The sequence below is a fragment of the Desmodus rotundus genome, chromosome 1 (assembly GCF_022682495.2).
Source record: "Desmodus rotundus isolate HL8 chromosome 1, HLdesRot8A.1, whole genome shotgun sequence".
Lineage (NCBI taxonomy): Eukaryota > Metazoa > Chordata > Mammalia > Chiroptera > Phyllostomidae > Desmodus > Desmodus rotundus.
In genome coordinates this window covers 25,407,243-25,422,861 of record NC_071387.1, presented here as the reverse complement: position 1 = coordinate 25,422,861, position 15,619 = coordinate 25,407,243, and the positions used below count along the sequence as shown (strand labels likewise).

General features: G+C 33.8%; 1 protein-coding gene across 1 annotated transcript; it reads left to right on the top strand.

Moving 5' to 3' along the window:
• Nucleotides 1–312: 312 nt before the first annotated feature.
• Nucleotides 313–12,617, top strand: CYLC2 (cylicin 2). Its single transcript, XM_024559953.2, has 4 exons — nucleotides 313–329; nucleotides 8,549–8,589; nucleotides 10,108–10,229; nucleotides 11,631–12,617. The coding sequence occupies exons 1-4, from the start codon at nucleotides 313–315 to the stop codon at nucleotides 12,615–12,617; spliced, it is 1,167 nt and encodes a 388-aa protein (XP_024415721.2).
• The last annotated feature ends 3,002 nt before the right edge of the window (nucleotides 12,618–15,619 follow it).

The window sequence follows — 15,619 nt, the reverse complement described above, 5'->3', positions numbered from 1 at the left end:
TTCTTCAAAATCTTGCATCTACGAGCAACCCATAAGGTTAGATTAAAACTACATGAAAAACTGGAAGTATTTAAAGCTGTTAAAACAATGGGTTATTTTTAAACTACCAGTTGCAATTTATTCAGTAATAATGAGTGAAGGTAAATACCAACTTTAGACTGAATATTAGAGATGATTAAAACACAAATAAAAGTGAATCTTCTTGTTTTTCCCTGTAACTAGTAGTGTTCTTGACCTCTTTATGATGTCACCTGTCAACATCACTAATTAGAACTTTCATAATTAGGTCCTGGCAAACTGTAGGTGGGAAAAATGTCTGTACCAAGATTGTAAGTCCTCTTTTCAAATTTTATGTTTTAAAATAACTGGAATGCTCTAGCTATATTTACATTTATTCTCTTTAGTGTAAGGAGATGTTTGTTACATTGGTATCAGGCCATTGATAAACAAGGCAGAGTACGTATAGCAAACACATTCTCAAGCAACATTACAGGTTGTTCGGATCTAAGACTTACCTAGCTCATTCACTTCAGTAAACATAGACATACCTTTAGATAAGCCTTTCTCAATGTCATTCTTCATTTTTTTGTTACATTATATTTTTGAACATAAAAAAAAAAAAATAATCCATCATTCTCATTCACACAACTATCACAAATGACTCCTGAAGGGTCATTTGGGAATTTATGGGAATCTTTAAAATATCAGTTACCAAAAAGTGCTATTGACCTTCAGAAGACATGAGTCAAGGATACCAAACCTTTGCTAGTAAATAGGGCAGCCCAACACAAAGAAGCCAATATAAAAAGATAATCCAGAATGGGAAGTTTGATGATGGTTGTCTCCTGATGCTTGATTTATTTTGTGTTAAAATGAGGTAAGGGAAGAAAACCTTTCAAATCTGTTTTTTTGTTTTGTTTTGTTTTGGTTGGTTTTTGTTTCATTTTGTTTTTACTGTGAAGGCATGGAATAAAGGCAAAGGCATGACACTCTGGAATATAAAAGAAAGTGTAACCGAGTTTTCTTTGGACAGTACTGTTAATGGGAAGATGAAACACAAATCTTGATAATAAATCTTGATAATAAAACAGACTTCCTCTAGGCACTGGTACCTACTTCATTATAAAGTAAAGAACCTACTTCAGTGAAAGGTTTGAATGTATTTGCCATGATTATATTAGAGGCCCCGAGTGAATTGTTAACTAGTACACAGTCATCTATGTTCAGGCATATACCATGACAGAACTGACTAAAGTAATTACCATAAAAATTTTAAGCACAATAAAATGTTGATGGCATTGTAATTATGATGAGCACTGCATGACTTTCAAAGAACTTCACCGTCACAATGGTTAAAAATTTATTTTTTGGTTTTTTCACAATTGCTAGTGTAATTCCAATACAGCCATGGTATTGTAGAAGGAAAGTGGGGTTAAATTCGTAATCAAATAGCCTGATTGTTGGCCAATGAAGTACACACAAAATCCTTAACAAAAGTTCATATTTCCTTGGGTTCAAGTGCCAACTTCCAACTCACTTAACAGAAAGGCTGAGATGCAAAAAATAATTTTCTACTTGGTCTTTCCTCTGAATTCTTCTAACAATGACAAGACCTTAAGTTTAGACTTATATGCTGGTGCCAAGGTAGCCAACTTGTAGTTGATAAAGAAAATTCTCCTCTGTGAGCTCAGTTTTTCCTCTCTCTACTTATTCCACTTTAATGTATTTGTTCATCTAAATGTCAATGACCCCACTGAAGAGTTTCACCTCTTCTTGCCTTTGCCTCTAGTTCCGGTTGTGTCAGTCAACTCAGTACTTCCACTCCTAATATTGAGTAGTAGTTCTAAGACTTCTGAAGGAAGTGGGAGAGGTTTTCCTAAAGATTTGGCATCAGATGTGGAGAAAAACTTTTTAACTTCCAGTTTTAGTTTCCAGATCTTATATCCACTATACATTTTATCTTTTACTCCCCTAAATTGCATGAATAAGGACCTGTCTTAGTATCTTGGCCTAGGGCTTCACCTTGATCTAGAAGGTTTAACAGCAGCCTTGGCACTACTGACATTTCAGGCAGGATTACTCTTTATTGGAGTTGAGAACTGGGGGTGAGGATTGTTCTGTTCACTGTAAGATGTTTAGCATCACCCCTGGTCTCTACCTATGAAAGGCCAGTATCAGCACACAAGTGTTCATGAACACTTGCATACCCACAGTGGTGATAACCAAAAATTTCTCAGACATTGTAAAATGTCCCCTGAAGAAATTCAAAATAAACCCAGGTTGAGAAACACTGCTCTAGAAAATGTTAGAAAATGACGGAAAATCTAACAATATCACACAATCATGTCTCAGCAAGACAGTAACAGCATGGTAGCTGATCTTTACCTTTACGTAGAGACCCCTCTAACAAATACAAGAAGAGTGACCAAGGCCCCACTCAGTCCTAGGAAAACTTTCTGCCAAGGCCTTTACAAGCTTATAGGCCACCCATCTATGCAGAATCCCGAAATCCATACCCTGCCGGCAAGATATCTTGGGATATTACAGATACAGTTTGTGGGCATTTCAAATGAAACTGTAGAAAATACATTAATGAGGGCCCTGGTCCTTTGAATTTATTACATATTTTACAAAGATACCCAGATATAGAGTTAAAGGCAAGAGTAAACACAAATGTATTTTGTCCTTAACATTGAAAGTTTTCAGGGATAAATTCCTCCCATTGATCTGCCAACAGCAACCAAGGCTCAACTACAAGAGGAGGGTGTACTCAACCCACACGAAGGGCACATCTCGAGTACCCAGCATGGGTGACAGGGGAGGCTATACCTCTGGACGCTACAGGACACCTACTACATTATGCCACACTATCAAGATGCGGAGTCAAAGCAGCTCTACCTAGTACGTAGAAACAAACACAGGGAGGCTGCCAAAATGAGGAGACAAAGAAACATGGCCCAAATGAAAGAACAGGACAAAACTCTAGAAAAAGAGCTAAACAAAATGGAGAAAAGCACTCTATCAGATGCAGAGTTCAAAACACTGGTTATAAGGATGCTCAAGGAACTTAATGAGGACCTTAACAGCATAAAAAAGATCCAGACAGAAACAAAGGATACACTAATTGAAATAGAGAACAATTTACAGGGAAACAACAATAAAGCAGATAGAGCTGAGAATCAAATCTATACTTTGTAACATAAGGAAGCAACAATCAACCAATCAGAACAAGAAGAAGAAAAGAGAATCAAAAAGAAAAAAACAAACTTTGATAGTGTAAGCAGCCTGTGGGACAACTTTAAGCAATCCAACATTCACTTCATTAGGGTTCCAGAAGGAGAAGAGAAAGAACAAGAAATGGAAATCCATTTGAAAAAATAATGAAAGAGAACTTCCTTAATTTGGCGAAGGAAATAGACATGCAAGTCCAGGAAGCACCAAGAATCCCAAACAAAATAGATGTGGAGAGACCCACTCCAAGACACATCATAGTTAAAACGCCAAAAGGGCCCATGGACAAAGACAATGGGGTTTGTGGGGAGGATTGAAAGTGGAAGGTGGGGGTTGGGTAGGGCAGGGGAGAGTCTTGAGGGGGAAATGGGGAGAACTGTAACTGAACAATAAATAAAATAATAAAATAAAACCCAAAAGAATGTCAAAGGTTAAGGATAAAGAGATGGGAGGGTGGCTGCGGGAGAATGGGTGAGAGGTGAAGGGATTAAGTAGTACAAATAGGTAGTTACAGAATAGCCACGGGGATGTAAAGTACAGTGTAGGAAAGAGAGGAGCCAAAGAACTTACACACATGACCCATGGACATGAAAAGGGTGTGGGGATTACCTGAGGGAGTGGGTGGTGCGGGGTGGAGGGGAGCCGAGGGGGAAAAATCAGGACAACTGTAATAGCATAATCAATAAAATATAATTTTAAAAAAATTGAAAAGTTTTCAGACCAAAAATAAAAACAAAACAACACAAAGGTGGTTCAATGTTTACACCTTAAAATTTTTTTTCATTGGTTATTCAGAAATAGGTTTTTCTCCTAAATACTAAAGTTCCCCATGTCTCCAACTTTGGGATCTCAGCTTTTTCCTGAGGAAAACCAAAGTCCAGCTTCTCTTACTAAGTCATTAACACATTACATTTCAGAAAGCTGACAATGAGTATCTTCATTACTTAGAAAACCTCACAGATACTGAGACTTCTTAAAGTGATTGAATTTTCTACCTGAAGCGAAGGCAGACTTGTAACTATGTATGCCATTTGATTTTAGATAAGACGAAGTATTAGCTATGTGTTTCTTTATAATATGTCCAGAGTTGACCTTAATTCAAGAATGCATTGTATTGAACAACTTTTTGACATAACTGTTGCATTTTTTCTTCTTTTTAGAGTAATTAAATCAGACCATCTTCAGAATCTCAAGGGACTTATTTTAAAAGAATGAAAGTAAATATATACTTACATAAAATGACTTCAAAATAAAAAATAATAAGAGATACAAAAACAGATTTTTCTTAAATAAGAAACTTTATAAATTGAATCTAAATGCATTCTGGTTCTAGAAAATTTCTTGAATGTCCCATAGAAGCAAAGGGGAGATGCTGTCACCAGCAGAACCAGACTTAGAGGAAAGAGTGGGAAAATGCTCTCTAGTTCCAAAAGATTAATAATTGCTTATGACATATGTAAATTTACATAAAGGTATGTGGATCATTGTTATTTGGGTGTCCTATAAGCTCTTCTCAACAAAAATGAAAGAGAGTTAAATATATTGAATTGTCACTAACACTATCCGAACCAACCTTAAGAAACAGGCATTGTCAGCCACACCACGAGGTTACATTATACCAGTTTCTAGTCAATTCACTTTGCCCTTCTCCCACAAATAGCTGTTCCATTACCTGAGACAGTCTTGCCTGTTATTGAAATTCATAGAAGTTATATCATACAACATATGCTTTCATGTGTCTGATATTTTCTTTCAGTATAATACTTCTTGGATTTATTCATGTTGCCATATTGCACGTACCAGTAAATCATTCCTTTAGATTGCTGAGAAGTATGCCATTAACATGAATATACCACGGTTTATGCATTCTCCTGATGATGGATATTTGAGGAACTTCAGTTTGGCATTATTATGAATAAAGCTGCTATACATATTTTTTTCCAATTTTTTTGTAGACTTTTCTTGGGTAAAGTAATAGTGGAAATGATCAATCATACATAGGACATATATAACTTTTTAAAAAATATATCGCATGGTACTCCAAAATGGTTGTATCATTTTTACACCCATCACCCAAACTGAACATGTCAGAAGGTCTACACAGTTGCTGACTGTTGATGTCATTGATCTTTAATTTTTCTGCTTTAGTGGGTATAAAGGGCATCCTCTAATCAGAATATTTTCCCCTGGTAAAAATTTTTAGTTTTCTTATACAGGTCTTGCCTATATTTTAATGTTATTGTAAACTATATTGTTTTGTTAAATTTATGTCTTCCCATTTTCTAGTCACAGATACATAGTTTATAATTAGCCTTTGTGTTGTATCATTTTACTACAGACATATAAGAGCTCTAAACAATCATATTTGCAGATGTTACTGGATAGTCTATTTACTCAATCAGGTCTTTTGTGAATAAAAACAATTTTATTTGTTCCTTTCCAATCTTGATGCTTTTATTACTTGATGGAACAAAACAGGGTCTGGATTACAGTGTTGAACAGCAGGCTGAGCATCCTCGCCTCATTTCAGATTTGTAGAGAAAAAACAGTCACTATTCCACCATTAGATTTCATTTCAATAGTATTATCTGATCACATTTTATCCATTTGAGGAAGATGTCTTTTATTCCTAGTTTTCTCAGAGCTTTTAATTATAAATTAATATTAGTTGTTTGTCCAAAAAGTCTTTTACATGCCTTGAGATGATCAGATAAATTCTTCTTTTTATATTTAGAGCAATTGCATTGGTTGATGTATACATGTGAAACCAACCTTACATTCCAGAGAGTAAACTTCACTGGTCATGATGTATTGGCCATTTTATATATTGTTCAGTAAGGTTAGTTAATAAATAGTTAAGGACTTTTTGTGTCTGGGTGAATGCAGTTTATTGGTTTACAACATTTATTTCTGGTAATGTCTGAGGTGTTTTGGGGGTTAGAGTTATTTCTAGTGGTCTCAAAAAATGAGTTGAAATATCATTCTCCTTGTTTCTGAAAAACTTATGTACAGTATTTTTCCTTAAAATTTTCATTTAATTTATTAGTAAAATGGTCTGAGCCTCTGTTTTTCTGTTTGATAATGAATTAACATAATAGTTACAGAGCTACTCACATTTTTATTATTTCGTCATGTACCAGTTTTTATAAATAAACTGAGTTTTGCAAGGAGCTCATCTTTTTCACTCAACTTGTTATCATGAAGTTGTTAATGACATTCCTCATAATTTTTCAAAATCTATATAATTATAAATCCTGCATCAGTCCTAATATTGGTAATTTGTGCTTTTTCTTTTCCTTCGTCAGTCTCTCTAGAACTTAACCCATTTTAACAATCTTCTATAAAACCCCCAAGTTTTAGAATTTTAAGTTTTTCCTAATTTTATTTTCTGTTTCATTGATTTTGGCTTATAAATCTATAATTCCCTCCCTGTAACTTTAATTCAATATTTTTCTAATTTTAAAGCAGAGATTTAAAACATTGATTTTGAACTTTTTATAATATAAAGAATTAAAGCTATAAATTCTACTTTATGAATTATATGTAGTAACCCACAATTTCCAATATATTATTGTTGTTGTTTTTTAAATAAGTATGTACTGTGATTTCTATTTGCCCACTGGTTTAGAAGGAACTGCTTACTTTTCAAATGTTTGTGTTGTTACATGACACTGAGTTGGCTGAGACTCCTGAAGACTCAATGAATGAGCGATATCCACAGTGTCCTCTACTCAACAGCCCTGCTCAGCTCCTTGTAGACTCATTTTAGTGTCTCCTCTTAGGGAGTCAATCCATCTCATACTCAGTCTTCCTCTTTTCCTGTTGCCTTCTATTTTCTCCCAGCATTATCGCCTTTTTCAAAAAACCCTGCCTTCTCACGAGGTGCCTGGAGTAGCATGGCCTCAGTTTTGTCATTTTTGCCTCCAGCTATGTTTCAAGCTTAGTTTGCTCTAGGACTCACTTGCTTGTCTTCCTGACAGTCCAAGGTATCTGTAAGAGCTTGCCTCCAACACCGTATTTCAAATGAGTCTTTTTTTCTTCTATCAGCCTTCTTTACTGTCCAATTTTTGTGTATTTTCTATATAATTTTGTTATTGATTTCTAAGTCAATTGCTTGGTGATCAGACAATATGAACTAGAGATTATATAATGAATTAATGGACCACACCTATGTAATACTTTTAAATCTCAAATTTAATAATATTGTTTCATAAACCCGAAATAGTTTATCTTTCACAGCATTTACAACAGTGTAGTTCATAAGCATGGTTGTGCATCAAATTTTCTTCAGCAATGTATAATTTTATGGTTAGATACAACACTAAAGATTCAGAAATAGGGGACAAGTAATTTTAATACATGTCCTCAGATTTAAAAAAAACAACATAAGACCAGATAATTAGTCAACACACCCTAATTTATTCAATTATTTCAAAATTTTTAAGGACTGATACATTTTTAAATGTGTCAGATATTTTGCTGAGGATTAGAGCTTTAATGTAGTTATCAAGATACTTTGTAAAAATGTAATTCATTGTTTATATTTATGTCAAAATAAGTAAAATACTGGGTAAGCATGTATTTGTTTGTATGTGTGTTTGTATAAGACCAACAATGGCTCTATGTTTATAAGGGGAACATGTAGAATAATATTTCCCTAATAAATTATAATATTTGCCTCCATATAAAAAGTAGATTATGCAACTAACTTTGTGGAGACAAATATGCTCATATAGTAATAAAACAAATGGAAACATAATTTGAAAATACTTTGCCATGTAATTTTACTTCACAGATTTGCTTAGAAAACAACAGAAAAATTGAAATTCATGTCAATATTGTGGTGTATGCTGACTCACTCATACACATAAACACATTCATACACACACATGCCATTGAATGATCTGGAATAGCTAAGTCCTGGAAAAATTTTGAGAATCTGGTTTTATTTAAGCATAATGTTTTCAAAGTGCTGTCTCAATTAAAATTCAGTTGGAAGGACATCTGGAACATTAGGTGAGGAAATGAATTGAAGCATGGTTTCAAAATTTTGAAAATGTCTTTTAGATATGAAAAGATAATAAGGGTTTTTTCTTATACTTTATTCCTGTCCTTTTAGCTCTGTTGAAGTTTGTTCTAAAAACAAACACAAACATATTCTGATCTCTGAGACCAAATAATATTACATAATGATAGAGATTTGAGCATGTAAAGTATTTCTCTAGTTGGTGGTGGCAAGTGCTTAGGCATAATACTGATCATTAATAGAGTGAGTTTTGTATAAATTAATTAAAACCTTTCCCTCTTATTTTAACAGCCAAAAAGTAAACTTTGGGGCACATGATAGTTACATTCCAGGTAAGAAATAATTCAATATATATATTTTTAAAAAACATGATGATTAATTTTAGGGATAAGCAACTATCCTCCATTCAAAGTGTGATTAAAGCAATAGCTATCATGAAATATTATTAAAAATCAACATTTTATTTTCCAAGATACATTTTCATGGGCTTAGTGAATAAAGATATTTTGGTTCTAAATCCATAGAAGATTAAGCAAATAGGTATAGAACCATGAAGATGGACACGGATGTGTTAGAAATCATTCAATCACATAATCTTACAATTAAAAGCAGTGTAAAAATTGGATAAACAAATTCTCATCCATGTTAAACATGTCTTCTACTACATTTTGATAGATTGTATCAGTGTTTAAATTGGCCAAAAGAATTCATTGCTTGACGGGGCCAGGCAAACCTGTGCTGGAAGACTTCGTACATCAAGTAATTTTCCCCCATATACTGATGTTAAACATGCCTTTCATTCTGTACATGTTCCCATTGCTCTTGCTTCTGTATTTAGGAGATTCACAGGACAAGGCTATTTTCACTTACACACAGTATCACCGCACACATTCAAACACAGTGCAGATACCTCTCTCACGTGTCTCATTGGTGAGCCAAACGTCTTTATTTCTACCACAGTTTGCAGGAAACTTTCGACTCCCAGTCACAATGCCGTAGGTACTCTTTGTTTGTCGACTTGTGTGCCACCTCTAACAATGCAGTTCTTAGGTATATAACATTTACTTTTGGAGCTTGGAAATTGATTATAAACTAAGGAGATCTAAAGCAGCGATTTTCAACCTTTTTCATGTCGTGGCACACATAAACTAATTACTAAAATTCTGCCACAGACCAAAAAACGTATTTTTTGCCTATCTGACAAGAAAAGGTGTAATTTTGATTCATTCATACCCAACAGCTATTGTTGTGCTGGCTCTTGTCATTTTTTTATTTGACAATCTAAAGGAAAAGAGGACAGTGCCCCTGACTAAGTATTCAGGTGTTGCACGATTTAAAATGTCTTGCAGCACGCCTGTCGCCTGCTGTGGCTCACTGGTTGAAAATCATTGATCTAAAACATTAGCATTGAGAGTCAATCCTGTATTTCCTGAACATTTTATAACAGGCACGGTACTAATTACTTTGAAGGCTTCAGAAGTAGTTACCATATTTTCTGTTCTCAGTATAACTGTATTCTAACCAAAAGAGTATAAAAAAAAATCTAGACTGGATTAGATGGAAAGACTAAGACGAAGCAGTAAAATGGTTTATTTCCATCTATCTTACAAAATATATTAGTTTTATAATCACTACTTCATATAGTTTTCTGTAAGTGTGGGAAGAATAGAAAAATCAATTTTTGTTTTCACATATTAATAGTGGAGAATTTCAAATATTGCCAAATAAATGAAGACAAAATTTTAATAATTCATTTATTTACATGAAATATAATATCTAACTGCCTTATTAGTTGTGATGAAATACTACTTACTCTAATAAAGTGTATGTTTAATGTTTTCTTATTTTAGTCAGTGAATTAAGCAAAAAATCATGGAATCAACAACACTTTTCCCTAGTATTTCCCAAACCACAGCGGCCAGGAAGAAAAATGAGATCAAGACCTTCCCAATTACAGGATAATACAGTTTCTGTGAGTATTAAGATCATATAATTTTCCTAGTTATAAACCTGTAAAATCGTATTTAGTTATATGTCTTAATAGATCATCACTGACCAATGAGATTTATGTGATGATGGAAATACTTTAATTCTTTGCATGCCAATGTACTTATTGAACACAAAATGAGGCTAATGTTACTAAGGAATTGAGTTTTATATTTCAATTCAATTTAAGTCACATGTGGCTCTTCAGTGTCATATAAAACAGTAAAGTTAAAGGTAATTCAAATTCTACTACTTGGAGAAAGTAGATGTATTTTATTTTCATTTCACTGTATAAAAATGTCTCCTTTATTTCACATTAACTATGTGCTAAGTAAACCTACATTATTGAAAATATGTATCCGAAAGCACAGAAATCTGTAGATCCTAATGCTACAGTTAGTATAAACATTTGAAAAATATTCCCCAGCTGGAGGAATCTCATTTGAATCATTACACTTTGATGAAGTTTCAATGCTTCCTCATTTCCTGTAATTTAGAATTCAGGATTCTGAATTTGGAAGATAAATATTTCCCAAGGTTTCTGAAGTCATCATGGAATATAAAAATGTTGAAAGAAAAGTTTTCACAAGATAAATGTATCATCAACTCTTGTTCATTTTAGGAAATGTATCCAATCTGTACTGCTCCAGGTGTCTTCTGCCTCCTCATGTTTTCTTTTCTTCTTGGTTCAAATTATTTCCCCACTATTTGTTAACATTCCTTCCAAAATTTCCTATTTTTTGTAATTAAGTTTTTGAAAATATTTGGTCACAAGTGGAAAACAAAATGCACCATCTACACAAATGAATGTGCACCGAACGTTACAATTTGTTGCAGTTTCCTAAGAGGATAATTCATATCTTGCCATGCAGGATGATTTTCAGGCGTTTACTTTTAACCACCATTAGCATTGTAAGTTCCAGATACCTTGAATGTACGAACAGAGACCAGGATCTGCCTGAACAGAAAACTATTAGATATTAGAAAATAATTAGTTTCCAAGTTAGTCTCAGAATGGAGGCTAGGCAAGACGTTTCAAGAATTCAAAACACAGAGTCAAAAAAAAAAAAAAGCCTTTTCCAGCTTGTGAAGAGTTTCTGGTATGTCATTAGTAAGTGAATGTTTGTGTCAATTTTAACATACAATACTGTAGGAGTTATGAAAATACTCTAAATTGAAATTAGATCTAAAATTAGACATGTCTAGCAATTAGTTCAAAAATAATGAAATTGAAAAAGCAAAAAACCTATAAAATCTATAATTTATTTGCTGTTTACTAAAATCTAAAATATTTTCATTATTGAAGTTAAAATGTATTTTGGTATCTGGTAACAAAGGCTGTGTAACTCATACACATTATTTATCATTATTCTACCCAATATTTCAGAAATATGATGAAGACCAATTAAGGGGAGGTTCTAGACGACCATTATGGATGCACCGGTCTTTAATGAAAATTTCTGAAAGACCATCAGTTTATTTAGCTGCCAGGAGACAGCCTCTATATAAAGCAACTCATCGCCCAGGTGTACAGAAACCTTTATCTCCAGCAATAGGTAAGAGAGAAAAAGAAGACAAGAAGTACAAATTAGATTCAGTAGCTGAATCCACAGTCTCACAGGAGTCAAAAATAACTACGAAAGATTCCAAGAAAGAGCAGGATTTAGAAACAGAAACAAAAGGCAGAAAAACAGACAGTGCAAAACCAGATGACAAAAAAGATAAGAGAAGTTCAAAAAAGCAGAAGGGCTCAGTTACAGAATCAGAAAGTGAAAAAGGAGACACAAAGAAAGATTCAAAAAAAGATAAGAAAGTTTCGAAGAAGGACAAGGGGTCTGGTTCAGAATCAGAAGAGGAAAAAGGAGACACAAAGAAAGATTCCAAAAAAGATAAGAAAGGTTCGAAGAAGGACAAAGCGTCAGCTGCAGAATCTGGAGAGGAAAAAGGAGACATGAAGAAAGACTCCAAAAAAGATAAAGGTTCAAAGAGGAGCAAGGGGTCAGCTGCAGAATCTGGAGAGGAAAAAGGAGACACAAAGAAAGACTCCAAAAAAGATAAAGGTTCAAAGAAGGGCAAGGGGTCACCTGCAGAATCTGGAGATACAACAAAAGATGCCAAAGAGGATAAGGATGAGAAAAAAGACACAGCAAAATCCAGTGAAAAAGGTGATGAATCAAAGGGCAAGAAAGATGCCAAGAAAGATGCCAAGAAAAGTGCCAAGAAAGACGCCAAAGCAGACACTGACCCAGAATCTGCTGATGCAAAAAAGGATGCAAAGAAGGATTCGAAGAAAGATGCAAAGAAGGAAGCAAAGAAGGAAGGAAAGAAGGAAGGAAAGAAGGAAGCAAAGAAGGATGCAAAGAAGGGCAAGTAGGCATTGGACAATAATTCAAAAGCATATTTGCTGAAAAAGCTTTAAGAGTCTGAAACTGAATCTATGAGTGAAGAGGATGGGTTCAAATATTTAATCAAATACTTTCAAAAATGAGGCAATGAACAATACAAAGAAAGACAGAAAATCTTCATAAAAATATAAGAAAGATGTTAAGAAAAATTAACAGATGATTCATTGAAGGACTTGAAGCATACTTATGATAAATTTGGAGATACAAAGGATTAAATGAAAGATCCCTAGAAAGATTCAAATAATATACACGTAGGATGTAGAAGTTAATGATATTGAATCTATAAATGTGGGAAAAAATCAATGAAAGCTTTGATACGATTCAAGAAGGCAGATGTTGGGTCCATAGTTTCAAGCAATTAGAATTTGCATCCACAGATTTAGATGTAAAACCATAGGGGTCATGAGAAGAAGTCAAACAAATTTCGGAAAATCTACTTTCAAATAAATATAAGCTCAAATTAAAGGTAGCATTCCTCGAAAAAAGAAAAGAAAAAAAAATATTGTTACTTTCTTGGGAAGCTATACCACCACCTCTGAACTATAAATAGCTACAACCAGGTTCATGGATGCTGAATGTTCCACTTCCAGCCAGGTTAAACACAGTTGGTAAGTTAATTTAATTTTATTTTAAGCCAAAATGAATTAAACAATTGAATTAATTTATAGGTTTAAATTGACACCATTTTAATAAAATCTTTGTAATCTGCTGATCAGGTTTTAGCTAGAATTTTATCAGGTTTAAACTTTCTCATCATATGAAAAATTTGAAGAATTTGGTGAAAATACCATATAAATGAAGATTTATGAAAAATTTAAGGGAAGTAGAATTATTTTTCATGAGGGAGAAGAGACTGCCTGATGATATGTTATAACTTTAACAATTATTTATTATAAGTGTTTTTTTTCTTTTAAATAGAAAATGGTGGCTAACTTATCTTCATTTCATTATTGTCCAAATCACTAACCTATGGAAATTTAAATGAGGTATATTAAATAGATTCCTGATAAATTGCTAAATACATACAGAAAACCAAATTAAGCATCATTCAGAGTCTAACACAGTGAAATGTCTACATATTATTCATATAGGAAAACAATTAACTTCATATTTTTATAACTATATTAAATTTTCTTGTGACCATAAGTCCAACTAATGTGGAAAAATTCAACATAATAAAAGAATGCAAACCCTTGAACTTCCCAATTAACGACAATTAAATCTCTTCCAGTTTAAAACATTCTTTTAGTTAAACTCAACATTGTTGCAGAATGTTCTAAGCGATTTTCTTCCCCCTTTATCTTGCCACCATAAAATGTGGATGCAAGAGAAAGCTCGATAATAAAGGAAGAAGCTTCCAGCCCACACGCTCTCAAAAGCTAGCTTTCTGAAAACGGAGAGGTAAAATTGTTTTGCCTGCTCTTTAAACATTGGCTGCTGTCCCCCTACATTGCCTACTTAAGGATTAACGGCCCTTCTATCTCATGGTTTTCCAGGAGGCCCTACCTTGCTGACTGACAGAGTCAGTCATAAGAGCTGTAATGCCAGAGTCAAATCCTGCCCCATAGTTCTCCTCGCCCCTTTTCAGGAGACGATTCATTCTCCATCTGCTTATAAAATTCCTTGTTCAGATTTTCAAACTTTTCTGAAAATGTTAGCATCTCTCTGAGGACTTAGGGAATTATTTTAAATAATCTTTCCTTTCAAAAAAAAAAAACCTCTTAAGATTCTTCTCTTACATGATATTCAAAAGTCATGTTTTAGATTCAAATTTAACTCATAGTGAAAAAAAATTGTTTCTGCCTTGACCATTCTACTGAAATGCACCAAAGTCACCAAGAACATCTGTGTAGCCAATTCCAATAGCAGTCTTTTTATTCTAGTCCCTTTTCTCTGTATATATATTTTCAAGTTATTCCACCCACTCTCATCTCGTTATACCCCATTCTTATGCCGTTGAATTCTGTATTTTAAAGCCAGCACTGACTAATCTACTCAGCTCCAAACTCATATGTCCAGATTTTAAATTAAAGCAACTACTTGACTGTCTTCCAGGCATCTCAAAATTAACATGTCACAAAGAGAAGATACCCATTCACCCAAACCTGGTTGGCCCCAAGTTTTCACCTGCTCAGTAACTGAAACTAACAACTAACCGGTGACTCAATCTAAAATTAGCAGGTCATTCATAATTTTTTTCTTCATTCTGCTTGTCTTTCAGTAAGTTCTGTCTGATTACCTCCAAAATATTTGAAATGTTCTATTTATTCTGTATCTACCACTTCCACGCTAGAAGTCCAATCAGTCATTATATTTTACTTGGAAACCCAAAAAGCACCTTAAGTGGTGATTATGAGGTATGTTTATGGCATAGATTGGAGAGACGGTTTCACAGGTGTGTACTTATCTCAAACTCATGAAGTCATCAATTTTATATGTTAAATATATATATCTTTTTGGTATGTGAAAATACACACACAAATATACACACACACATACACACATACATTAGGTTGGCCAAAGAGTTCTATTTTTTTCTTCATAAGATGGCTCTACTAGCACTTACTTGTCCTCATCCGAAGCAATTTTGCTAGATTGTATTGTGACAGTTGTCATACCAGCATACATTTTTAAAAACTTATCAAAATTGGTGAATTTTTGTGTAGCCATTTTAACATTGAACATGGAAGAAAATACACAAAGTTTTTGGCATATTATGATTTATTATTTCAAGAAAAGTAAAAACACACCAAACAGATTTCTGCAGTGTATGGAGAAGGTGCTGTGACTGATCGGATGTGTGAAAATGGTTTGCAAGGGTTTGTGCTGGGGATTCCTCGTGGGACGATGCTCCACGGTTGGATACACCAGTTGAAGTGACAGTGATCAGATCGAGACATTAGTGGAGAACCATCACTGTTATACCATGTGGGAGATAGCTGACATAGTCAAAATATTCAAATTGATAAAG